At 52.5% G+C, this 26,019-nt stretch overlaps 1 protein-coding gene and 1 pseudogene across 4 annotated transcripts; one reads left to right on the top strand and one right to left on the bottom strand.

Moving 5' to 3' along the window:
• Window positions 1–70: 70 nt before the first annotated feature.
• Window positions 71–26,019, top strand: MVK (mevalonate kinase). Of its 3 annotated transcripts, none has more exons than XM_033220686.1 (11): window positions 71–196; window positions 1,106–1,197; window positions 2,263–2,410; window positions 6,646–6,790; window positions 8,226–8,381; window positions 13,795–13,898; window positions 14,512–14,557; window positions 18,457–18,547; window positions 18,927–19,043; window positions 22,972–23,125; window positions 24,317–26,019. In XM_033220686.1, the coding sequence occupies exons 2-11, from the start codon at window positions 1,120–1,122 to the stop codon at window positions 24,466–24,468; spliced, it is 1,191 nt and encodes a 396-aa protein (XP_033076577.1). In that variant the 5' UTR covers window positions 71–196; window positions 1,106–1,119; the 3' UTR covers window positions 24,469–26,019. The 3 variants fall into 3 exon arrangements, with proteins under 3 accessions (XP_033076577.1, XP_033076578.1, XP_033076576.1); XM_033220685.1 differs by having other exon boundaries at window positions 74–188; window positions 1,104–1,197; XM_033220687.1 differs by lacking the exon at window positions 18,927–19,043 and having other exon boundaries at window positions 73–188; window positions 1,104–1,197.
• Window positions 10,880–12,012, bottom strand: LOC117089435 (annotated as a pseudogene). Its single transcript, XR_004439598.1, has one exon. The product of XR_004439598.1 is annotated as a high mobility group protein B1-like (transcript).

Raw genomic sequence — 26,019 nt, 5'->3', positions numbered from 1 at the left:
TGCATCACCTATTGACCAATGTTCAAGCCTATTGGTAAAGGCACTCCAGACTCGCGCACTCTGATTGGCTGGGCTGAAGGCCCAGGCCTCCTCCCCTTTGAGGCACGGGCGCTCTAGGCTGCAGGAGTCCGGGAGCTGCTCCGGCTCTGGCGCTGAGTGGCGGCAGCCGGAGCGGCGGCGGCGGCGGCAGCGGCAGGTGAGAGGCCGGGGTCGCGGAGCCGGGTGGCGCGAGGTCCTAGACCCAGGACTACCCTGAGCCAGGCGCCCAGCTTCTGTGGCTCAGTTTCCCCAGCTCTGAGAGTCAGCCCCGAGGGGTCGCCGACCTCAATCTGACAGTCGTCATTTTGAGCTTGGGACAAGCAAGGGGATTCCCCGCTCTGAGCCTCAGTTTTTCTAAGAAATGGGGATTACGATAGTACTTAGCTCGTAGTGCACTTGAATCTTAGCGTAAGGTAATCGACGTAAAACCTTAAGCGGAGGATAATTTTGCGTTATTTATAAAAGTGTAAATTGCACACACCTGTAGACCCTGCAGGCCCCTTTCTAGGACTCTGTCCTGCAGAAATACTCATTTAAGTGTGCAAAACGAGGCGTACTGGGTGTTTTCTGTAGCCTTGTTTATAATTGTGACACATTGGAAACAGCATAAATGTCCAGCAAAGAGTTCTTTTTGCTCCATGATTTAATGTAATTTCTACCTTCAATAGTAGTAGTTGTAAAAGCTGAAATGAACAGAGCCAGTAATAAGTAGCTCTCAGTAACTGAATGATTAGTAGGTGCCAGACACTGCTAAGTATTTCCCTTGAGTTAATTTAACCTTCCTAACATCCGCTGAGGTAGGTACGGTTATTTTCTCTCCATATAACGTGTGGGGAAACCGAGGTTCATAGCCATTTAAGTAAGTTAGTTAAGACGACATCACTGGGGAGTGGAATAGCTGGGATTTGAACCCAGATCTGTTGGATGTGTCCAGTTGACTGCTGCATTGCCTTTCTGGCACGTAGCAAGTGCTGGACGGTAACTACCTTTTTTGTGTTCTAAGATCTCTTCCTGATGGTCCTGACATCTGGAGATCTTTGCTCTTCTCACTGGCTTTCTCTTTTAGGATTCCCAGGAGCCATGTTGTCAGAAGTCCTACTGGTGTCTGCTCCGGGGAAAGTCATCCTTCATGGAGAACATGCCGTGGTACATGGCAAGGTACAAAGCCGTTAGAGCCTTTAAGGATTAGGTACCCCTTCTCCCTGATACTAATTTTGCAGGACACCTGAAGCACAGCTTGGGAGCAGATCAGAGATAACAGTTTCTCCCCAGCCAGGCAAGGAAAAGATATCTTATGCCCACTGAAGGGATTCTTGAGCCTCACTCGGTATGATAGCAAAAAGATGATATATAAAGCCCTATGAGTGGAATGAGATCACCTAGGAGTGAGCTTTGATGCAGAAGGAAGAGGTTTGAGAACTGAGCCCCGGGGCACTAAGACATTGAGAAGTTGGAAGGATGATCTAGCAAAGGAGTTGGAAGCATCCATTATCTCATTTTACCCTTACCCCTAAGGCGTACCCTTTTATTATCCTGTTTTACAAATGTGCAAACCAAGGCTTAGGAGAGAAGTGGTAACTTGATCCAAGTCCTATACGCCTTGGTAGAGCTTGATGTGAACCTAAGTCTGTCTTAGGTTCTACTCCTGCTGCACTCTGCTATTTTTTTTTTTTTTTCCTGAGACAGAGTCTTGCTCTGTCGCTGGAGCTCAATCTTGCGATCACGGCTTACTGCAGCCTCCAACCTCAGCCTCCCAAGTAGCTGGGACCACAGGTGTGTACCACCACACCCCACTAATTTTTTCTTTTATTTTTTTTTGTAAAGACGTGGTTTGACACCAGGCTGGTCTCAAACTCCTGGGCTCAAGAGATCCTCCTGCTTTGGCCTCCCAAAGTGCTGGGATTACAGATGTGAGCCACCACACCTGGTCTGTCACTGCTATTCTTTATGTTCTTATATTTCTCATTGAAAACATGGTGATTATGGGGAAGTGATTCCTTGGTGTTGAGAACTTGTGAAATTTTGCAGGAAGAAGGCAAAGTAGATGTTAACTTTTAGTTGATGGATAGTGGCTGTCCCCAGGCTTAGTGGGAGAGCATGCCAAAGTTGATTAGCAGTGTCTGGCAATTTCCATGGCTGGAAATTGCTCTCTTGTTAGCATGTGGGCCCTGGCTCCTTTGCCACTCACCCTCAGGCTTATTGCTTTTGTCCTTTATTCTATAGGTAGCACTGGCTGTAGCCTTGAACTTGAGAACATTTCTCCGGCTTCAACCCCACAGCAATGGGAAAGTGGACCTCAGCTTACCCAACATTGGTATCAAGTGGGCCTGGGACGTGGCCAGGCTCCAGCTACTGGACACAAGCTTTCTGGGTGAGTGGAAGGAGGAGAAATCAGGGTGGTAAGAGCCTTACCAGAGGTGGTGAGAGCCTACAGAGAGGGCAGCTGGCCAGGTATTCCAGGCTGTCCCCCAGGGAGCCAGGGGCCAGCTATTTCCAATGTGCTTTCTACCCTGACCTTATAAAATTAGCTTCACTTATTTATTTTTTTTTTAATTTAAAAGTGTAAAACAATGCATCGGATCTCTGTGGACTGTTGTGGACAGATCATCAAGGCCTATTGTTGAGTGAAAAAAAAATGCAAAACAGCAAACATAGGTATTTAAGTATAAATATGTGTATAAATGATAGAAGAGGTCTCGGGGACATAGACATCAGATTGGCTGTGGCGATTAGTTCTCTTGGGAGAGACCTGGGGCCAGAGAGTAGACAAAGGGGCACACGTTTTAAATGAGACTATATTGGCGTTTTGTATAATTAACAAGTAATAAAAGTAGGCTGGGCACAGTGGCTCATGCCTGTAATTCCCGCATCTTGGGAGGCCAAGGCGGGCGGATTACCTAAGGTCAGGAGTTGGAGACCAGCCTGGCCAACATGGTGAAACCCTGTCTCTACTAAAAATACAAAAATTAGCTGGGTGTGGTGGCGCACGCCTGTAATCCCAGCTACTTAGGAGGCTGAGGTAGGAGAATCGCTTGAACCTGGGAGGCGGAGGTTGCAGTGAGCCGAGATCGTCCATTGCACTCCATCTTAAAAAAAAAAATTAATAAAAGTAAAAGTTACCTATGTTTATTATTGGAAGATATGGTCAATGTTGGGACATTGTAATTTTTTTTTTTTTTTTTTTTTTTTGAGACGGAGTCTCACTCTGTCCTCCAGGCTGGAGTGCAGTGGCCGGATCTCAGCTCACTGCAAGCTCCGCCTCCCGGGTTCACACCATTCTCCTGCCTCAGCCTCCCGAGTAGCTGGGACTACAGGCGCCCACCACCATGCCCGGCTAATTTTTTGTATTTTTGTAGAGACGGAGTTTCACCGTGTTAGCCAGGATGGTCTCAATCTCCTGACCTCGTGATCCGCCCGTCTCGGCCTCCCAAAGTGCTGGGATTACAGGCTTGAGCCACCGTGCCAGGCCTGGGACATTGTAATTTTAAAAATCACTTATTATTCCCCTTCTCCTTTCTCTGACCCCAGTAATGACTCCAAGCATTTTGGCATTAATCCTTCTGGGTGATTTTCTGTAGATGGATAGAAAGATTGATAGAGACAGGGAGATATCTTGGTTTTTTAACCAAAATTGGGTCAGGCCATATAAACCATTCAGAAATACCTATTTTTTCTTTTGTGTGTCAGGTGTGTGTGCTGATTTTTGACAGCACTGTGATTTCATCCACTCATAAGCAGGCCAGCTTTTTCCATCAGTGGAGTCCCCTGCACCTGCCCCAGAGCTGACATGTGTTTTCTGTCCTCAATTTACTGTCTGCTCCCTGGGCTGAAGCCTTGCTTTTTGGAACAGTGTTTCTCAGCCAGGGTGGGATAAATGAGAATCTTCTTGGGTTTTTTTCTTAGACTGCACCTGAACCGTTGACACCTGCTTCCCGTTCCCCATGAGAAACCACAATCACTCCCATACGCCATATGCGGATGGAGGAAGAGCTGAAAATTCTCATTTCACTTGCTGTTGAGACAGGGTCTTACTGTGTTGCCCAGGCTGGTCTGGAACTCCTGGCCTCAGGCAGTTTTCCCACTTTCCCAAAGTGCTGGGGTTACAAGTGAGAGCCACTGTGCCTGGCCAAAATCCTCATTTTAGAGCAACACTTTTTTTTTTTTTCTTTTTTTTGAGACGGAGTCTCGCTCTGTCGCCCAGGCTGGAGTGCAGTGGCGCGATCTCGGCTCACTGCAAGCTCCGCCACCTCCCGGGTTCATGCCATTCTCCTGCCTCAGCCTCCCGAGAAGCTGGGACTACAGGTGCCCGCCACCACACCTGGCTAATTTTTTTTGTATTTTTAGTAGAGACGGGGTTTCACCGTGTTCGCCAGGATGGTCTCGATCTCCTGACCTCTTGATCCACCCGCCTCGGCCTCCCAAAGTGCTGGGATTACAGGTGTGAGCCACCGCGCCCGGCCTAGAGCAACACTTTTTAACCTCATCGTATCTTGGAATCACCCAGGAGTTTTTGTGATTGTGGATGTTGTTTTTGTTTTTACCAATACAGATGGACTTCTGGCTCTGCCCCTGTCTTATTGGGAGTTGGTAGTGGTGGTAGGAGTTTTTGAAAGGGTTTCCCTGGACGATTCTGAGGACGCCTCAGTTAAGAGGCACTCCTTTGGAGCGTGCATCTGGAGCGTTCCAGCCAGAACACGTGGAACTTGCTTTCCATAGTGCACAGGGCCGCCCAGCCAGACCAGAAATGTCCCGTGAGAACCAGCTGCAACTTGTGTATGTCAGTAGCTTGGGGTGGAAGCAGCCAGGTGTGGGGGAACATGTCTCGGACCACTCCGACTCCCTTGGTGACCCTGGGCAGGTCACTTCACCCTCTGGGCCTGGGAGAAGAGACATGTTTCCTGACTAAGGGCTGCCGTGAGGATCTGAAGACACTGGAGGTGGGCACTAGGGGTGTGACACAGGTGCAGTATGTAGGTAAGGGCATGTGAGTTGTGGAGCCTTGGGAGACACACCATCTTCTAGGTTGCAAAGATCTACCATCTTTTGTTCAGTGTCCTTTTGCTCCCTCCTGATAGTCATAAACATTGAACATTTTCTTTTTTTGAGGCAGGGTCTTACTATGTTGCCCAGGCTGGTCTCAAATTCCTGAGCTCAAGTGTTCCTTCTGCCTCCTGAGTAGCTGGGAATATAGGCACGTGCCACTGCACCCTGCTACTACAGTGAGCACTTATTGGGCACTTATGCATGCCAGGCACTAAGTGTGTTCACATATGTTAGCATACTTAGAATTCTCCAGCATTCCCTGGGAATAGGTGGTGGTATTCATCCCCATTGTACAGATTTGAAAATTAAAGTTCAGAGGTCCAGTGGCTCAGGTTACGCTTGTTGGTGATTCTGAAAGGATTCAGACCTAGGTTTCTCCTAGCCCCAACATCCAGGCTCTTAACAACTGTTCCATCTCGATTACAGAGCTCTGAAATACCCGGGTTCTCAATAATGTCATGACTTGGTCATTTGAGTATATCATTAAATCCATTCAACACATATTTACCCAGCACTTAACCGGTGCCCGAAATTTCCTAACACACACACGCCCAATTCCATTTCCCAGTCCCTTGGGAATCTGACCTGAGGCTCAGCGAGTGATTTGTAAAGGTAAGCTGGCCAGACAGGCTCTGCCTTCTCAGTGTCTCAGAGGAAAGTGGCCCAGGTTCCTGCACATCCCTGGGAAAAACCTGCCTCCCCCTCCCCTTCTGCCCAGGCAACGCCTCGCATTTACGCTGTCCTATTCCTGATGATTATCTTTTGGAGGAGGGAAATATTTTGGGTAGTAACTTAATACTCCTTTGCTTTTTGGTTTTATACAATGGAAGGTGAAACCTAGGCCCTTGTATGATTGAGCCAGCATTCTCTGTGTGTGTCTGTGTGTGTTTAAGACTACTTTTTATTTTTTTTCTTTGAGACAGGGTCTCACTCTGTCAGGCAGGATGGAGTGCAGTGGTGCGACCACAGCTCACTGTTGCCTTGACCTCCTGGGCTCAAGCAATCCTCCTGCCTCGGCCTTCCAAGTAGCTGGGACCACAGGTGTGCGCCACCATGCCTGGCTAGTTTTTGTACTTTTTGTAGAGTTGGGGTTTTGCCATGTTGCCCAGAGTTCAGTCTCAAACTCCTGGGCTCAAGTGATCTGCCCACCTCAGCCTCCCAAAGTACTGGGAATACAGGCGTGAGCCACTGCACCTGGCCTTAAAACTACTGTTAATTAAGCACTTACTACATGCCAGGTGTTGTGCTAAAAAGTTTACACGCCCTATTTAACTTTACATTCATGACAACCTTGTGAAGAGGCACTGCTGTTATTCCTGTTTTACCAAGGTGGAAAACAGGTTCAGGGAGGTTAAGTCACATGGCTAGTAAATGGCACAGTTGGGACTCAAACCTAAGTCTGCCTAAAGCCAGTGAACAGACTTGGGTGTGGTGTTCAGACCATAAGTTCATGTCCATCCATGTTCCGATTCCAGTGACTAGTTGACTTTCTGTATTCTGTTGTTTATAAAACACCAGAGGCCCTCTCACCTGCTCATGTTTGCTTGTTTGCCTGTGAAACAGAGCAAGGTGATGTCACAACACCCACCCCAGAGCTAGTGGAGAAGCTGAAGGAGGTTGCAGGCTTGCCTGACGACTGTGCTGTCACCGAGAGCCTGGCTGTGCTGGCCTTTCTTTACTTATACCTGTCCATCTGCCGGAAGCAGAGGTGTGTGCGTGGTCTGGGGAGGGAGTCCAGATTCAGCCTCCCATAGAGAAACAGGAAGGGTTTCTGTCATTGCTGCTGGAGAATGCACATGCTCTCTTCTAGAGGAGCAGCCATTGGCTGTCCTCACCACATGCCAGGCACCCTGCCAGACATAGTATATATGGCATGCCTTTTTTTGAGACAGGATCTCTCTGTCGCCTAGGCTGGAGCGCAGTGGTATGATCTCAGCTGACTCCAGCCCTGACCTCCCAGGCTCAAGTGATCCTTCACCTCAGCCTCCCAAGTAGCTGGGACCACAGGTGCACATCACCATGCCTGGCTAATTTTTAAATTTTTGTAGAGATGGAGTCTCACTATGTTGCCCAGGCTGGTCTCAAACTCCTGGGCTTATGTGATCCAACTGCCTTGGCCTTTGAAAGTGCTGGGATTACAGGCATGAGCCACCGCACCCGGCCCCAACCAGCCCCTCTGTTTTTTTTTTTTTTCTGTCCAGAACCCAAAGGGAAAACCTCAAGGGGCAGCCCTTCCCTTGAGCAGCAGATGCTGGTTCAGTGGCCGGGCCCTATGCTCAGGACACGTTTGGAAATGGCCTGATAATTGCTGTCCAAAGGAGAATTTCAACTTGAGAGGCATGTCCCCTTAAGTGGGTGAAGGGCATTCCAGAATCTTCCAGTCTGGGCGGGGTGGGTGTGTGGAATTTGGAGACACGCATTCAGTATTGCAATTTTTATATTTAGGAAATGGGAGAAGTACGTCTTAGAAATTACCAAACACGAAGTTTGACAGTTCTCACTTGGGGGAAATACATGTAAGATGTAGTGATTCGGACCTTTCTGGTGATCAAAAGCAGACCCACGTTACACATGGTTGGGGAGCACCGTCTGGCGGGAGAGGCCCCCAGTGAACACACAATCCTAGCGCGCTGTGATGAGGCAGTGGTGGAGGGAGGGCGTGCAGGAGGTCCTAGAAGGGGAGCCAGGAGGGTCTTTGTGGGTAGCTAGGGAAACTCACAGTGGAAGCGACGTTTGATAAGGCCTTGAAAGATGGGTAGGGATTTCTCTGGGGGATAAGGAGGTGCAAGGCTATTGCAGGCAGAGGGGCCAGCCTGTGCTCAGAGCAGGCCCACAGAAACGCCTAGCATGTGAGCACAGGAAGGAGGTGGGAGAAAGGGGTTAACGGCTTGCCAGGTGCTTCTGGGAAGGGCTCTGGTTGGGTTACCCAGGGAGTTAAATGAACTTGGTACCTGTTTCCTAGCTGTCTGATTCACCATGAGTTCCTGATGTTCAGTAGGGATACATTTGGGGTCGTGAAGTCTCCCCCAGTTGAGAAAACTGGACCAGATGCTTGGAATCAGGCCTAGTCCCGGCCCCTGGTTCAGTGCTGACATACCACTGCCCTGTAGGAGAGTCACCTTTTGCACCCTGGTGTGTTTCAGGGCCCTGCCGAGCCTGGATATCGTAGTGTGGTCAGAGTTGCCCCACGGGGCGGGCTTGGGCTCCAGCGCCGCCTACTCGGTGTGTCTGGCAGCGGCCCTCCTGACTGTGTGCGAGGAGATCCCAAACCCGCTGAAGGATGGAGATTGCGTCAACAGGTAACCATGGTCCTCACCTGGCCAGTGTCCCTCCCACGTAGCAGGACGGGGGCGTGGCTTCTGTCATGGGGACCTCACCACCTCCCTGTGAGGTGGGAGGGGTCTTGGTGGCCGTTTTACAGATGAGGAAGCTGAGCCCCGAGAAGTCAAATGGCTGGCCCAGGGCCACACAGCTAGTGCTGGCAGAGTGGGATTTGAACTCAGAGTCTGAGCTTTTCTCTCCTGCTCTCCACCACCTCTGCTCACCCCCATCTTGGCTCTGTTGGGTTCAAGCTCCCATGGTATGGTAGAAAGAGCTGGAGTCCAGATCTGGAGGGCAGTGGGTTAGATGAACTCTCCCACCTCTGCATTGACTCACGCTAGGACAGTGTTCTCCGTATGGTAATGACAGTGCCCTAGGGGTGACTGTCCAGTTTTACCGCATGGTTATGAAAGACACTAGAGTGTGCTGAGAAATCCACATTAGGGGATGTGTCCATTAGACTAGGGCATTTCTCCTCCTCCGGGGCCATCTCCACGAAGGGCATGCCACCTCTCTGTATTCCTACTGGTGGGGGACCACGTGAGTCAGTGAGGCCTGTCAAGACAGGCTTGACCACAGACCATTTCTGTCATTAGGAGAATGTGCCTTGAGAAACCACCCAGTGCACAGAGGTTATGCCGTTTGTCCCGGGACCAGGAGTTGTGGATGAGGCCCCTAAATGCAGAGCTCTGTCCTCTTTCCTGGGCTTGTTTTTTGGTGGTTGTTTTCTGAGCTTGGTTTTCTTTATTTGTTCATTTGCTTTTTTTGAGACGAAGTCTCGTTCTGTCACCCAGGCTGGAGTGCAGTGGTGTGATCTCGGCTCACTGCAAGCTCTGCCTCCAGGTTCAAGTGATTCTCCACAGGCCAACAGACTGGCCCTGCCTTTCAAAAGGCAGAGGGTGACTGTGCGTGTGTGTGCATGCATGTGTGTGTGTTCTTATGCTGCTTCTAACCATTTCTCCCACTTTCCCCTGAAGGCCAGTCATTCCTTCTCAGAACCCTTAGGGAGAGTAGACCCCCCACCCCACCCCACCCCACGCCGCCCCGCCCATCACGTGTTTCTGAGTTGGAAAGAACTGGAGCCCAGTTTCCTTTGAAGACTCAAATCTGAGCCTTCTAAAAAACAAACTGTGTAGAGCAGGAGGAAGACTCACATTTGTTGAGAGGGCCGGGCCCTGGGCCAGGTCAACTGCCTGAGTCACCTTCCCTGCCTCCATCACTCACTTCTTCCCACGCACACTGCCACCTGTTGGTCCCTGGAAAGGGCCAGCCAGCTCTGGTGTGGTTCCAGTGCTGCACAGGCGGTGTGTCTGGAATGCACCCCACACACACCTTGCTCAGCTGGCTCCCCTTGTCCTTCAAGCACCCCACCCCTGCCCCCGCAATTCAGCCCATAGTACTCTTACAGAAGCACCTGCTTTGTAGTCACATATTGCAGTGTCATGGTTTTGTTTGTATTTGAATCCTGATTGCTTTACTGACCTTCACTTTCTCCGTTAGACTCTAAGCTCTAAGAAGTCAGGGACCTTGTCTGTTTTGCTTCCTACTAGGAACTTAGTCACAGGCACATAGCAGTTGCTCAATAAATGCTGAATGAATGAGTGTATCTTGTTGGCACCATTAAGTTAGTAGCTAAGAGCTTGGGCTCCAAGTCAGCAGATGTGGTCCTGACCCAGCAGTGAGTAGCACGGTGATTTCCAGGATGCTGTTTGACCCATCCAAGCCTCAGTTTCTGCTTCTGTAAGAAGCAGGATAATTATCGTACCTTCCCTATAGGGCACAATTGGGAGGATTATGGACCATTTTTCAATGGTCCATTTAAGAAAGCATTTAGCACAATGTTTGGCACATGCTAATCTAGTATGTTAATTGATGTTGACTCATTATTAATCATAGTCTCACAGCTACCATGTGAGTTGCCAAGTCCATAAAAATCCTTGTTTGGCAGATGAGGAAAGAGACTCAGAGCAGGTAATTGACTTGCTCAGGGCTCCACAGCAAGTAAGTGATTGAACCAGGCCCCCCAGGTGCTGTGACCCCAGATGGCTTATTTTGTGGGGAGCACATCCTATCTCCTGGGCATTACACAAAGCACTTGTGTGTTTTTTCCATCTCAGTATCCTCAGTGAGATAGACACTGTTTTTTTTTTTTTTTTTTTTTTTTTGAGGCAGAGTCTTGCTCTGTCCCCCAGGCTGGACTGCAGTGGCGTGTTCTCGGCTCACTGCAAGCTCCGCCTCCCGGGTTCATGCCATCCTCCTGCCTCAGCCTCCCGAGTAGCTGGTACTACAGGCGCCCGCCACCACGCCCGGCTAATTTTTTGTATTTTTTAGTAGAGACGGAGTTTCACCATGTTGGCCAGGATGGTCTCGATCTCCTCACCTCGTGATCTGCCTGCCTCGGCCTCCCAAAGTGCTGGGATTACGAGCGTGAGCCACTGCACCTGGCCAGATAGACACTATTTTTTTTTTTTTTAATAAAAAAATTGTATTTACTTAGAAGCATTCAGAATGTCAGCAAAACAGCTGCAACTTTTTTTTTTTTTTTGCAATTACAGAGTGGTATTCAGTTAACAGAACAACAATTATTTCGTATAAGCTGCATCAGAGACAACTGAAGATGAAAAAACTACCATCCCCATAAATAACTATAATTTGTGCTGTGCACCAACAAGAACCTGCTTTAAATTTCCATGCCAATTTACAACCCCCATACTGTACCAGGCAAGGTTAGTGGCTATTGAAAATACCACCAGGACAGGGCTATCTAAAGACACATTCGGTAGTGTGTTAACTATACAAAAAAAGACACTGTACAGTTTAAAAACAAATCTTACACAGCCTTACATTTCAATTTTTTTCTTTAAAAGGAGTGAGTTGTGTACAGGGGTTAAATGCTTTATAGACAAGAAAAAAAAACTGCACTAGAACCAACTTATTCATCATCATCTTCTTCATCTTCATCTTCCTTCTCCTCCTCATCCTCTTCATCTTCCTCATCTTCCTCCTCTTCCTTCTTTTTCTTGCTTTTTTCAGCCTTGACAACTCCCTTTTTTGCTGCATCAGGCTTTCCTTTAGCTCGATATGCAGCAATATCCTTTTCGTATTTTTCCTTCAGCTTCGCAGCCTTCTTTTCATAAGGCTGCTTGTCATCTGCAGCAGTGTTATTCCACATCTCTCCCAGTTTCTTCGCAGCATCACCAATGGACAGGCCAGGATGTTCTCCTTTGATTTTTGGGCAATACTCAGAGCAGAACAGGAAGAAGGCCGAAGGAGGCCTCTTGGGTGCATTTGGGATCCTTGAACTTCTTTTTTGTCTCCCCTTTGGGAGGGATATAGGTTTTCATTTCTCTTTCATAATGGGCCTTGTCCGCCTTTGCCATATCTTCAAATTTTCCTTTCTCTTTAGCAGACATGGTCTTCCACCTCTCTGAGCACTTCTTAGAAAACTCTGAGAAGTTGACTGAAGCATCTGGGTGCTTCTTCTTATGCTCCTCCCGACAAGTTTGCACAAAAAATGCATATGATGACATTTTGCCTCTCGGCTTCTTAGGATCTCCTTTGCCCATGTTTAGTTATTTTTCGGTGGCCGCACGGCTGACGCGAGGGGATGGCGGCCCAGCTCCCAGGCCCGAGGCCGCCACGTGCACCCCGCAGGTCCGCGCCGCGCCGCTCCCATTTTGTCAGGCTCCGCGCGGGGAGAAGCCCCGCTCAAAATGGGGGCTGGCTCCGCCGGCGGCCGCCGGGCCCGGCACTCACGGAATGGCCGCTGCGCCTCTTCCCCGCCTGCGCCGCCGCCGCCGCTGCCGCTGCGAGGGCGAGCGCGAGCGAGAATATGGCTCCTTCCCTTTGTGTGTGTGTGTGTGTGTGTGTCCAGATAGACACTATTATCCCTGTTTTATGGATGAGAAAACTGAGGGTCTGAGGTGGAGTGGTTGCTCACAGATGCCCAGCCAGTCAGTGGTGGGATGGGTTTCAAAAAGGGCTCACTGGCTGGGCGCGGTGACTTATGCCTGTAATCCCAGCACTGTGGGAGGGTGAGGTGGGCAGATTGCTTCAGGTCAGGAGTTCGAGACCAGCCTGGCCAACACGGCAAAAACCCGTCTCTACTAAAAATACAAACATTAGCCAGGAATGGTGGCAGGCGCCGGTAATCCCAGCTACTTGGGAGGCTGAGGCAGGAGAATCGCTTGAACCCAGGAGGCAGAGGTTGCAGTGAGCTGAGAGCGTGTAATAGCACTCCAGCCTGGGGGACAAGAGCAAAAACTCCATCTCAAACAAACAAAACCAGGCTAACTGCTTACTCCATACCTCTGCCACTGAGCCACATCCTTCTCAGAGGTCACAAAACCACCTTTAGCTTCTGTTTCATGAGGAAGGGAATCTGTAGAAAGGAAACAAAAGCTGAGAGCAAAGAGTGGGGAAGTGGAGCTGATCATTTTGCCTTGTTCCATACTCATGTGTTTTGGGTCTGTTCACTTAAACTGTTTGTGAGCCCACACCTGGTCATGGAAGGCAGTAAGGCCACATGCTTGGGAGAGATCCAGACGTGGCTGGGACCATCCTGGCCCCCCTAGGGGTGTCTGGGGCTGCTGGGATTTGAATTCATAATAATCGTGCTTTGGATCTACTTGCAGGGCCCTGGGAAACAGTCACACCTCTGCCCGTTCTTCTTAAAGGCAGGCTTGGTTCAGGTGTGGGCGCTTATGCAGAGGTCTGTTTTAGTGGCAGTTGCCACCTGCTGCTTGTGGACACCTTGCCATTAGACACACATGCAGCTAGCCTCTGAGGAGGGTGGCGTTCCCATTCTCCAGAGGAGGAGAGTAAGGCTCAGAGAGATTAGATAACAGTCACTCAGCTAGTAAGAGGCAAGGTAGGGACCAGATGCAGTGGCTTGTGCCTGTAATCCCAGCACTTTGGGAGGCCAAGGCGGGCTAAGTTCGAGACCAGCCTGTCAATATGGTGAAACCCCGTCTCTACTAAAAAATACAAAAATTAGCTGGGTGTGGTGGCGCACACCTGTAGTCCCAGCTACTCGGGAGGCTGAGGCAGGATAATTGCTTGAACTCAGGAGACAGCCGAAATTGTACCACTGCACTCCAGCCTGGGCGACAGAGTGAGATTCCATCTCAACAAAAGAAAAAAAAAAAAAGAGGCAAAGTGGGACCATGGGAGTCCAAAGCCCGGGCTGTTTTGACTGCGCCAGGTGGGCTTCAGAGGGAAGGGCAGGTTCAGCACGCTCTGTAGCTGGAGAGGTTCAGAGCGGACTTGTTCTTTCTGAGCTCAAGGGCCCAAACTCCTGTGCCCCTTGGCCTTCCCTAGCACAGCCCCAGGTGACCCCTCCCCAGCCCCACTCCTCACTGCCACAGTAAAGATGAACATCTGTGTCTTCAGGTGGACCAAGGAGGATTTGGAGCTAATTAACAAGTGGGCCTTCCAAGGGGAGAGAGTGATTCACGGGAACCCCTCTGGAGTGGACAATGCTGTCAGCACCTGGGGTAGGTGCTGCCTCGGGTTTATTTTTGTTATTTTAAAAATGCTTATTACAATGGTAGGTGCCCAAGAGTCTGTGCTGGTTTGGGAGGAATTGAATCAACGGATTCTGGGAAAAATAGCATTTGCCTATTTTAGGGGGGATGGGGAGAAATCTTGGGGCCCTGCCTCACACCCCCTGAATCAGAATCTCGGGGGTAGGACTGGGGCCTGGGAAGCTGCAGCCTCCACGAGCTCGCCAGGGGAGTTGTAGGTTCAGGATGCAGAGCCGTTGCCGTGGAGTTTGCAGACCGCCCAGGTGGCCTCCCCTCTGGCCAGGACTCTTGCTTACAGGGCCCAGATGCTGTGTCCTGGGCCCCACATTCACCATGTGGCCTGTCGGGGGAAGCTGGGCAGTCCGGAAGGAGGGGGACGCAGGAATCCAAGGCCTGGTGAGGGCTTCCTGGTGGGGCTTCGGGGACCTTTTGCCCTCCTGCACCTGAAGCTGGGCTGACTCATTACTTAGCCTGTTTCCTGAATGGGGCAAAATGAACCCAACCCAAAGTTCACCCTATCTCCCAAGTAGCACAGGTGTGTTAGCTTTTCCTACAGCTCTGACCCACTGACTTTTCTCTTTAGGAGGAGCCCTCCGTTACCAACAAGGGAAGATTTCATCCTTAAAGAGGTAACTTGGGGGTGGAGCAGCACATTCAGCCATGGCTGCATCGGAGTGTGCAGGGGGCAGAGCTCCGCACCTTTGGGAAGTACCATAGGAGGCAGGTGTCCCTGGCTCTTCGTCCCCCAGTGTGGACCTCACAGTCCATTAGCTGCAAGGAAGGAGGGGTGGTGGGAAAGACCTGGCAGGTGGTCTTTCTTTCTCCCCTTCAGCTTTTAAATTGCAGAGAGATCAGAAAAGGAAAGTCATGCATGGCTGTGCCGGTAGACTCTCAGCTGCTCATTCATTGATTCCTGTATTCGCTTAGTAAACAAGAATCCATTACTTCCTGTGTTCCCGATGATGCTGCACTGTGGTCTAGGAATGGAGAGATGAAGCTCGGGTGCAGTTTCCAAGGGCTCTCAGTCTGCTTGGGGGCTGGGGCCAGACACACACACAGAAGCCGCCACAGGACAATGTGAGCGTCACCATGATGGAGGCACGCAGGGCAGAGGCAGGATGGAAGTCAGAGGGAGGCTTGGGAGGGACTCGGAGCAGAAGTGACATTTGGAGACTCTCAGCCTGTTTTATGTTTCTGTGCCCTTCCTGCTGGAGTCATTGGAATCACAAACGTGCATGTGAGAGTTCAGCATCCTGTGTTGTTTGCACCCACGGTGGAATTGTCGGGTGCCCGGAATGAAACATGGCAGAGGGGAGCCAGGTGCCTTTTTGGCTGTTCCCTAAGCCGTCGATTAAGTTGTGGGGTGGTGATTGTCCCAGGGTGCTTTGCCTCCTCCATGGGCCTTTTTGCATCTGTAAGGGTCCTGGGGCTCTCTCTTCTTTACCCAGGGTGGTCTTCATGGATGAGTGGCAGGTCCTGGCCTGCAGCCCCCACCAGCTGGGCCACTCCATTAGTGGCTCAATAACCTAACCTGCCACAGCGCCACACCTGAGCCCCTGGCTGGTTCTCTGGGATCTTCCTGTCCCAGCTCAGCCTCGCCTCCCTTTCCAAGGCTGTGCATCAGGGTTGGCAGCACTGGCACTGTTGAGACTGGGGGCTGGCTTATTCTTTGTGCTGGGGCCACCCTGTGTATTGCCGCCATCCCCAGCCCCTACCCACTAGATGCCAGTAGCACCCTCAGTGTGGCCATCCAAAATGTCTCCAGACATTGCTCAGTGTCCCCTGGAAGGCAAAATCACCCTTGCAACCGACCTCTGCACTCCACAGAAGCCAGTAGGAGCATGGACCAGCTTCCTCGGGCTGCTCCGGCAGTCGTTGCTAGAAGAGCCTCGGGGGCCCAGGTGGAAGCTGGTTTGCCGCTGCCCTGGATCCACATGCAACCAGAGCTGGATCGTGTGGAGGATTCTCAAATGCCTGGGCCCCGGCCTGTCCTCAGGAGCCCATGGTCTGATGGTGGGGAACGCGGTCACTGTAATCGTCAGAAGACACCTGAAGGGTTGTGAAGCTGCTGTGGGTGACAGTGATGGCGTCATAGATGCGGCTGTGGGCCTGGGGAATCATTCATGGAAGTGGTGGCATTTCATTCCTTCAGTGTCTCCTGAGAGCCACTTGTGACCTAAGCACTGGACTAGGCCCTGGAGCTAGAAAACTGATGAAGACATGGGCTGGGCACTGAGTGTACGGTCTACTGGGGCATCAGGAGATGAATGAGGAGGCTTTCCAAGGCGGGGCGGGCGGGGCAATGGCCAGGCGTTGCTGGTGTGCTGGGTGGAGGCGCTGGGTCTTCAGGCCTAGGTTTGAGTCCAGCTCTCCTACTTGCCACCTGGCGCCCTCAGGCAAGTCACTTCTCCCGGACCTCCAGTTCCTTGTTTATGTAAGGGGATCCTGAACATACAATCAGAAGCGGTGGCTCTGAAGTGCTTAGCTTTGCTGGCCGAGTTTATCCATCCTTTCCACAAGTACCATTGAGTACCTACTGTGTGCTGAGCACTGGGGCCTCCACAGGGAACAAAACAAAGCCCCCGCCTCCGTGAAACTCATCCTTTGTTGGGAGAGGAGAAAAAATCAGTTGCTCTGTGAGAGCAATCTTAAGCACCTTTAGGAAACAAGGCAGTTTCAGAGGCTACAAAGGGAAGGGGGGCCAATTGTATGGGGGGTCAGGGGCTGCTAACGAAGGAACATGGACCAGGGACCTGAATGAGTCACACTGCTATGGGGCGGGGCTGGTTCCCAGCAGAGGAAGCGTGGTGCAAAGATGCTGAGGCAGAAGCATGCTGCCTGGCATGTCACACAGTACCTGGGAGGTCAGGGTGGCTGAGCGGAGTGAGCAGCCTGGGGGAGGGAGGAGAATAGAAGAGGCTGGGGCCATGGCCAAGCCCAGATCACAGGAGCGTTTACCAGGCTTACCCCCGAGTGGTGGCCGCTGGATGGCGTATGAGCCCTGGATATGGTGGGGCTGGTGACAGGCCTGTCTGCAGAGGACTTGTCTAGGAAAGATGAAGATGCAACACCCAAGCTCCTCCCGCCAGCCTGGACGGGAGCATGGAGCAAACCAACCTTTGCTGCCTACTGTGGGGTGCCACGGGAGCAGATGGCGGCTTCACAGAGAAGCTGGGGGCCGGACTCCACGTTAATCCCAAGGATGGCTTAAGGAGCTTCCCCGCCCCCGGCCCCCACCAACCATGCGTGGTGCCTCACTGTAAAGAAAAAATGCATTGTTTGTGAAGTGGAGCAAGATGCGGCCTCCCAGAGCGCTGTGCTTTTGAGGAATGGCTTGTCTTAGAAGGGAAGAGAAAAGCCAAATAAAACGTTCATCTTTTGTAAAGTTAAAAAAAAAAGGGAGGGCGCCAGCCTCCAAGACTGAGAATCGATATTAATTTCATGGGCTTATGGGCAGTGAGATGAAGCAGGTTTCTGGCAGCCCTTTCCAGCCCTATTGGATTTTACAGTCTTGAACTGTGAAGAGAGCGAATAAAGGTATCAAGGGCTCTGCCCATCTCCAGCTGTCTCGGGCCAGAGCTGATCCAAATCCCCCACCCTCCATCCCAGCCTACAGTCCTCTGAAAGGCAGGTTGGATGGCAAGAAATGTTGGCTTGGACACTACAAGGACAACTGGGATTGTGGCTTTAGGAGAGATTTACGCAGCTCCTCGGGGGCAGGTGAGGACCACGGGGTCATGCTAGAGAGTCAGCTCAGCGTGGCTGCCTGGGACACGTGTGTGCACCAGGGGGCAGCCAAGGGGATGACTGACTCTAACTACACCTGGTTTTAGACTAGGGCCCCTCGTCCGGGCACCATCGAGGTAGGGCAAGAATGGGCTCAGCGTGCTGGGGACAGTCCTCCCTGCATTTACCGAGCCCATGCGTGGCGCTGCCCGCATCAGCTAGCCTGGGCATCTTCCCTCTGCGTGATCCATTTCAGGGCCTGTTGTTTGGTCTAAAACTCCAGCTTCGTGAGGGTGACCCATGCAAGCGAGCCTCCGCCCCTCCTTGTGCTCTGCCATAGCCACTTTGAATTTCTCACTGGATGACTGTGCCGGGTTCCACCACCTCCAGGCTCACACAGGCTGCTCCAACTGCCAGAAATCCTTACCCTTCTAGCTTTGCTTTGGTGTCTTCTTACCCTTCCTCAGTTCTCAGTGTCCACGTCATGCCAGGAAAACCTTCTCGGACCTTCTCCTCTCTCCCCTCTCCCCTCCCTGGTCCCGGCCCCAAGGCCAAGCTGTGCCTAGTATGTTGTAGGCCCCAGCTGAAGTTGAATGAATGAAGGAGCGAGAAGCCAAGGGGCCTGGGATGGAGGCACAGCTGTGGCCTGCAGTGGGAGTCCCATGCTCCCCCAATCCAGTGTCACCTCTTGTGCCTCCCTTCTTCCTCTGTATCAGGGTGGGGCGGCTTCCCGGACTGCTCCCAGTCCTGACCCAGCTCCTCCACCTTGAGTTCAATGTGGACCTTCCTCTTCACCCTGCAGGCCGCCGGCTCTCCAGATCCTGCTGACCAACACCAAAGTCCCTCGCAATACCAGGACCCTCGTGGCTGGCGTCAGAAACAGGCTGCTCAAGGTGACTCTTGTTCCCTTCCCGGGCAGGTTTCAGGGTGGCCAGGACACAATTACATCTGGATTTTCCACGTTTCCCTCTTGCTGATGGGTTCTAGGGGGTGTGGTGGGCCTTGGGGGCCCTTAGAGAGGTGGTTTTGGCAGAAACGAAGGTACCATCCATGCCCATAGCCTGGCCAGGAAAACAACAGTGATTGGGCTCGTTAGACACACTGACTTTGCAGCTGGGAAGGCAAAAACCAGGCCCAGAAGAGAGGCAGTTTCCCCAGAGGATGGGCGCAGGCTGTGGGAACACCTCCTCCCTCCACCCGACTACTGGGGCAGCTGTGCTGCATCTGCCTGCCGCCCAGGCCTCACCAGCCATTCCTTCTTTTTTTCTCTAGTTCCCAGAGATCGTGGCCCCACTCCTGACCTCGATAGATGCCATCTCCCTGGAGTGTGAGCGCGTGCTGGGAGAGATGGGGGAGGCTCCAGCCCCAGAGCAGTACCTCGTACTGGAAGTAAGAGGCTGTCTGCAGGAACCAGGGTTACTGAGTCCACACCACTGTCCAAGGCAGTGGCTCTGCAATCTGACTATGCTCAGAATCCCCCGGAAGCCAGCATATAGAGGCCAGGCCCTGCCTCTGGCCTCTGCTCTCAGAACCGGAAGCCAGCATATAGAGGCCAGGCCCTGCCTCTGGCCTATGCTCTCAGAATCCCCTGGAAGCCAGCATATAGAGGCCAGGCCCTGCCTCTGGCCTCTGCTCTCAGAAGCCCCTGGAAGCCAGCATATAGAGGCCAGGCCCTGCCTCTGGCCTATGCTCTCAGAAGCCCCTGGAAGCCAGCATATAGAGGCCAGGCCCTGCCTCTGGCCTGTGCTCGCAGAAGCCCCTGGCCTGGGCCCAGGTCTGTGCGTTTCACACAAGCGTATGTTATTTTCAGGCCTCTTCCCAGGTGATTCTGAGTAATTGGGAGAGAGCAGGGAAGGAGGTCAGGGCCTGGCTCGTGCTAAATGCAGTGGAACAGGTTTGGGGTCACGTCTAAGGAGCTCCGGCCCACGTAGGTAGATGGGGATGTGGCTGATAACAGTGCTCTGTCGCTGCAGGGGTGACTTCTTACTTGGTTCCTCTCCTGCTATTGCTAACTTCATGGGTGCATTCAACAACTACTTGTCAACTGCCTGCTTTGGGTCAGACAGGTCCTAAAATTGTTTTTTCATCATCATAACCCCATCCACTGCCATTTGCATAATTCTAGTGTAGAGGTTGTGACCTCGTACTTTGGGTGTGGTTAGGCCTGTGTGTGAATCCCAGCTCCACTTCTGCTGGATGTGTGGCCTCGCTGGAGTGTCTTAAGAATGCTCAGATTAGACGGGCACAGTGGCTCACCTGTAATATTAGCACTTTGGGAGGCCAGGGCAGGTGGATCGCTTAAGCCCAGGAGTTCGAGACCAGGCCGGGCAACATGGTGAAACGCTGTCTCTACAAAAAATACAAAAGTTAGCCAGACATGGTGGTGCGTGCCAGTAGTCCCAGCTACTCGAGAGGCTGTGGCAGGAGGATCACTTGAGTCCAGGAGTTCAAGTTTGTACCCTGGGCGACAGAGTGAGACCTTGTCTCACAAAAAAAAGAACACTTGGAGTCTCATGGGTGACACACAAGCACAATGTCTGGTGTGCCATGAGCTTGGGGAAGCGAAGGGCCCAGGCTGCCCCGGACACAGTCTAGCTGGCCTGGTGAATATGGGCTGATGTTAGCCAGCTGGCTGCCCTTGCGGAGTGAGAGGATCGGGTGGCCCCCAGCTGCCGTGGCTCTGCAGCAGCCATCAGTGAAGGGACAGGAGAGGACCCCTTTGAGAGGGGTGTGCGGTCTCCATGTCACCACAGTCCCCCCTACTCTGTAGTCATTGCCTGGTGCCTCCCGGTCCCCCTGTGGGCATTCGAGTGTGTAGCCCCTGTGCTGAGTGGAAGCTGCCACTAAAAGCTTTTTACAAATCATTTTTTTCACTTGATCCTCACACCCAGCTCCCTGTGAAGTAGGTGTCTTACCCCTATTTCACAGATGTACAAACTGAGGTCTGAAGAAGGACTTCCCTCAAGGTTATCCGGCTAGTAAGTGGCCGAGCCAGGGGTCCAGCTGACAGACTTGTCTGTCCCTTTATTCAACAGATCTGTCATGAGCACCTACTATGTGCCAGGGTAGAGCCTCCATCGAATTCCTGTGTTTCTGCCCTCATTCCCTCAGTCTTTGTCTTCCTAGCTCTCAATTCCTTCCACGTAGAGAGGAGGGAACGCAGTCCTCCCCGAGTAGGAAATTAATAATGATAGAATACTGCCTAAAATACACCCTGTCGAGCCCCTGGAGAATGCCACAGAACAGCACGTTGATTATACATTGTGTGTATTTTTGGCTGTGGCAGCCGCTGAAATGTGCAACTCGGCTGCTGGACAGCTTTGCACTCAAACCAGCGAACTGTTCTCCTGTGTCACAACCTGTCATCTGATCCTTGACAGATTTTGGATCAGAACGTGACAGGTGTCTGGAACCTGCCTCGGCAACGCGACACCTGGCGCTCAGGCGCAGAGAGCGGCCCCCAGAAGTCTTCTCTCATATCCAGCCCATCGGGCTGCTGAGAGGCACCCGGGGCTGCCACCAGGCCATCAGGCCTGTCAGCTCATTTGTCAGAAGTGCTGAGCTTGGCGCGGGGCACGGTATGAGGCAGGCTGTTGGGGGGGGACCACCCCAACCCTGCCCAACCGGCCATCCCCACACGGGAGAGCCAGGTAGGCCCCTGCAGAGATGCCTCAGTGATCGGCAGCTCCTGGTATACAGACGATCCAGGTGCCCCGGAACAGAGCTTCACACAGAAGTAAGGAAAATCAGGAGTGCTCTCAGAGGCAGGGTAGACAGGAGCTTATGTCAGGCAGACCCGCCTTCCAGTGCCAGCTGGTACCTACTAGCTCAGTGATCGTGGGCAAGTCACTTCTCTGAGCCTCTATTTCCTCTTTTGTAAAGTGGGGATGATGGTAAGGTACCCATAAAAATACTAATAGCACATATCTTGTGCCAGGCATTGAACAGAAAACTCACCTTGTTTCATCTCAAGGGCAAAGAAGCAGATAACTTTTTTTTTTTTTTTTTTTTTTTTTTTGTGGAGAAAGAGTCATCTTGCTCTGTTGCCCAGGCTGGAGTGCAGTGGCGCAATCTTGGTTCATTGCATCTTCCACCTCCCAGGTTCAAATGATCCTCATGCCTCAGCCTCCTGACTAGCTGGGATTACAGGCACGCGCCAGCATACCTGGCTAATTTTTGTATGTTTAGTAGAGACGGGGTTTCGCCATGTTGGCCAGGCTAGTCTCGAACTCCTGACCTCAAGTAATCCACCCGCCTCAACCTCCCAAAGTGCTGGGATTAAAGGTGTGAGCCCCCACACCCTGCTGAGGCAGATACTCTTATTACCCTGGTTTACAAGCAGGAGACAGACCCAGCGCAGAAGACCTTGCCCAAGGACACATGACCAAGAAGGGGCAGAGCTGAGACTTGAACACAGGCTTACTTGACTCCAAACCCCGTGGTTTTTACTTCCTGATGGCTGGGACTGTGGCTGGGCGTCCATCCTTAGAGCCCCAGCACGTTGTGGGTTAAATGAAATCTAACTACTGGGTGCCTGGGCAGTGAAAGCTGTGAGTTTTATTTTTTCATCCACATGCATCTTGTTGGATCCTTAAAGAGCAGGAAGTTTATCCTGCATAATTGAAGAAGCCTAGACAAACAGCTGTTTCCCTGCTTATGGCCTTGCTGGAGTTAAACCTAGTTCTTATTCTGAAACCAGTCCCCAAGGCAGCTGTAGGGAGGCATATTATTTGAAACTTTTTGTCTTGCAAATGACAGAAATCCATTTCAACCAGGCTTTTGTAGAAAAGGAATGTATTGGCTCCCAATTGAGAAGACCAGAGGTAAATGGCTTCAGGTATAGCTCGATCCAGGGGCTGAAACATTGTGTCAGGAATCTGTCCATCTGCCACGTAATCTCTGACCGTGTGGCAAGATAGGTCATCTTGGTGACTTGTGTCTGAATTTAATTATTTTAGCAGCTCTAGTGGAAAGGGTCAGAGAAAACCCGGGACAAGGGCAGGGGGACTGTGATTGGCCCAGCTTGGGCCACATGCCCATCTCTCATCAGTCACCAGTGCCAGAGGCTTCTGTGACCAGCCCTAGGATATGTGCTCAGTGCTGTGGTGAAGGTATGCTCAGCTCTACCCAAGCTCCATGAGAAATGCTGCAGGGAAGAAGGATTCTTTTACAAGTGGAGAGGGCCAGCGTGCCAGGTAGGCAAAACTGTTAGCTCTCTCCAGCCAACAACTGTCAGATGGACGAGGCAGGCTCGGGTGGGCATAGGACCTTGGCCTCAGGCAGGCCAAGTAGGAACAGATGGAACCTTCTCCCCTAGGAGCTCATTGACATGAACCAGCACCATCTGAATGCCCTTGGTGTGGGCCACGCCTCTCTGGACCAGCTCTGCCAGGTGACCAGGGCCCGCGGACTTCACAGCAAGCTGACTGGTGCAGGCGGTGGCGGCTGTGGCATCACACTCCTCAAGCCAGGTATCCCAGGGGTAGGTGGGCCAGGCTGCCAGCCTGGGCTCCTAAGAGGGGTCCACCTGGAGAATTCCCTTGAAAGGAAAAAGAGACCTGGAAACAGGTCTCAGCTGTGCTGTGTGGCCTTGGGCAAGTTAATTAACCTCTCTGGGTCTTTGCTTCCCTCATTGGTAAAATAAGGATGAGAGTATCTAGCTTGCAAGATCATTGCCCAGATTCAAGCAGGAAAGTGCACCTAGAGAGCCTGGTGCAGGGCTGGGCTGGGGCTGGGGCTCCTGTCATCAGGGCTGTCCCCACAAGCTTGAGAAGTAACCAGGGCATTGTCACTCTCCACGTCTGCCTCACCTTGCCCCACTTGTACCCCTTGACGTGGTCAGGATGGGGTTGATCTTGCTACAGAACAAAAGGTTTTCCTTCCCGTTGGTCTGCGGAAAGAGCAAGACCAAGTAACCACCTGACACCTACTTCTGCCCTCAGGCTTGCTCCTGGCCTACGGTAGGCACTAACCGTTCCCACCTGTCTCAGTTTCCCTCTGTGTTCCTTGTCCCCTCCTTTCTGGTCTCCCTTCTCTTTCTCTTTTGTCTTTATCTCCTCCTCTCTGTTCTTCATCCTTCTTTTCCCCTCTGTTTTGCACTGAGCCCCCTTGGGCTCCAGGCATCCCCTCACCCTCGGTGATGGCTCCCACGCCTCAGGAGGTGGCCACATCCTCACTCCAGCCGACTCCGACTGTTGGTTCCTAGTTCAGAGCCCATGACGATGGTGGAACTTGACATTTCTGGAGTGTGCCCGCTGTGCCAGGTGTTGTGCTAGGCACTTTACCTGTGTTATTTCCTTTAAGCCTCCCTGGGGTCTGCATGGGGGAGGCATCATAATTCCCATTCCCAGATGAGGAGACTGAGACTGAGAGAGGGGAAGTCACTTGTCTGAGGCCACATGGCCAGTACAAGGCAAGGCCAAGTCCTGTGACTTGAGAACCCATGTTTTTAATTCTTGCTCCCTAAAGTCCTGGGGGTACGACGCTGGGCATTCTGGTGCGCGGAGGGGCTGCAGGTAACCGTGGGCCTCATGGGCCTGTTGGCTCAGGTGGGGTCACAGCCAGGAAGGCACAGCAGGAAGGCCCGGGCTTTTGCCTTGAATATGACCAGCTTCTCCCTCAGAGCAGAGTTTTCAAGGGTGACCTGCCTTCCCTCCCCACAGGGCTGGAGCAGCCAGAGGTGGAGGCCACGAAGCAGGCCCTGACCAGCTGTGGCTTTGACTGCTGGGAAACCAGCATCGGTGCCCCCGGTGTCTCCATCCACTCAGCCACCTCCCTGGACAGCCGAGTCCAGCAAGCCCTGGATGGCCTCTGAGAGGAGCCCACGACACTGCAGCCCCACCCAGATGCCCCTTTCTGGATTATTTTGGGGGCTGCAATTCGCCCCTGTGCTGCCCAGTGGGCGCCTAGCTCCTGACACTGCTGGAGAGGCCTCAGCCGCTTGGTGATGCCAGCCGAGCTCTGCAGTCCCAGCGGTGGGACCTACAGAGGCATGGTCTGCGCTCTGCATCCTCTGAAGCCAGCTGAGCAGGAGGCCTAGGAGGGTCCTCTGAGGCTCCAGACCTGAGACAGAGAGGCTGCTTTCCCGAAGCTCCCACAGTCCCATCTGCTTCAGACCCTCGCCTTGGCCTGTGTTCTCCCTGGCCGCCTGGGTCGGATGCTCAGATGCTGGGGCCCGGTTCCCGGAGAAGTGTGCCTTCTATCTCCCTCTGCAGGGACCGCCCCCGTCTCTCAGAGCCAGGCCTCCCCCTCCTCCTCCAGGAAGCCTTCCCCTACCCCTTGTTCCCCCTCCCTCCCAGAGCACCTGCTGTCTGGGTAGCTCACTCAGCACTTGCTGCGGCCTTCCCTTCTACGTAGCGGGACGGGGCTCCCCCAGGGGCTGTCCCGGAGGCGGTGGGCCTGGATAAATAAGGCAGGGTCCATGTGCAGTTTCTTCCAATCTGTACCTGAGAGGTTTGTGGAAAAGAAAGCAAAGAGGGAATAAAAAGATTGTGTGTCAACAGTAGACTAGGGAGACTCCAGGCCACTAGCACCTTCCTCCTCTGTCCCCGTCCCCTTTCCAGCTGTTTCCTTCATGGAGCTCTTCAGCAATGGAGGGAAATAAGGGTTTGGGGTCACTTTGTTGTGTGTCTTGGGGATGAGGTGGCTTTTCCTGGATGGCCCGTGCTGGAGAGGGACTGGAACATGGCTTTCAGTCCATCAGCACAACTCCAGGCTGCTGCTGCAGAGGGAGAAGTTGAGCTTCCTAGCTCCAGAATCCCAAGCACCCACGAGAGCACAGACCTGTGTAAGACAGGAAAGCAGAACCTGCCACCGCTCCTGGGCATGCCTTCGTTTCTGAAATGAACTGGCTGGATGGAGCAAACAGACTCCAATGTTCAGAGCCCCGGGGCCTGGCGCTCCCCACCCCCCACCCCCCATCCCCCACCGGCCCTATTTGAACTTTATATTGCAGTCAGCTTGGTGCTTTCTGAAATGCCAGTGTCCATCAGGAAACCCTTGTGGTTGGCGCCTTGCCAGCCAGAACCTCGGAGCCGCGGACCTGCGAAGAGGCCGAGTGGAAAGGTAGGGGGCCTGTGCAGGGATTTCAGGATGAAGTGAAAGCGATTCAGTGCGCGGCTGCCCTTGGCCACTAGGGGGCAGCTGGCGCCCTTCCCTGCTGTTTTCGTGGGGAAGGTGAAAGGAGCAGGAGCGAAACTCCACCCCCAGGTCAGCCTTGGGCCCTGCCTGGGGTCACTGCTGGGAACGTGAGGGTGAAGGGAGGACGCCTGCCCCAGCTTAACTTGTAGAAATGGCCCCAGATCACTGATGGCTGTTGCCTGCCCCTTCCCTTCAAAGCGCACCGCATAAAGCAGTAATACTAATA

Source organism: Trachypithecus francoisi, unplaced genomic scaffold (genome assembly GCF_009764315.1).
Source record: "Trachypithecus francoisi isolate TF-2019V2 unplaced genomic scaffold, Tfra_2.0 Lachesis_group11, whole genome shotgun sequence".
Taxonomy (NCBI): domain Eukaryota; kingdom Metazoa; phylum Chordata; class Mammalia; order Primates; family Cercopithecidae; genus Trachypithecus; species Trachypithecus francoisi.
The sequence above is the reverse complement of the archived record's forward strand: the minus strand, read 5'-3'. Positions and strand labels throughout refer to the sequence as shown.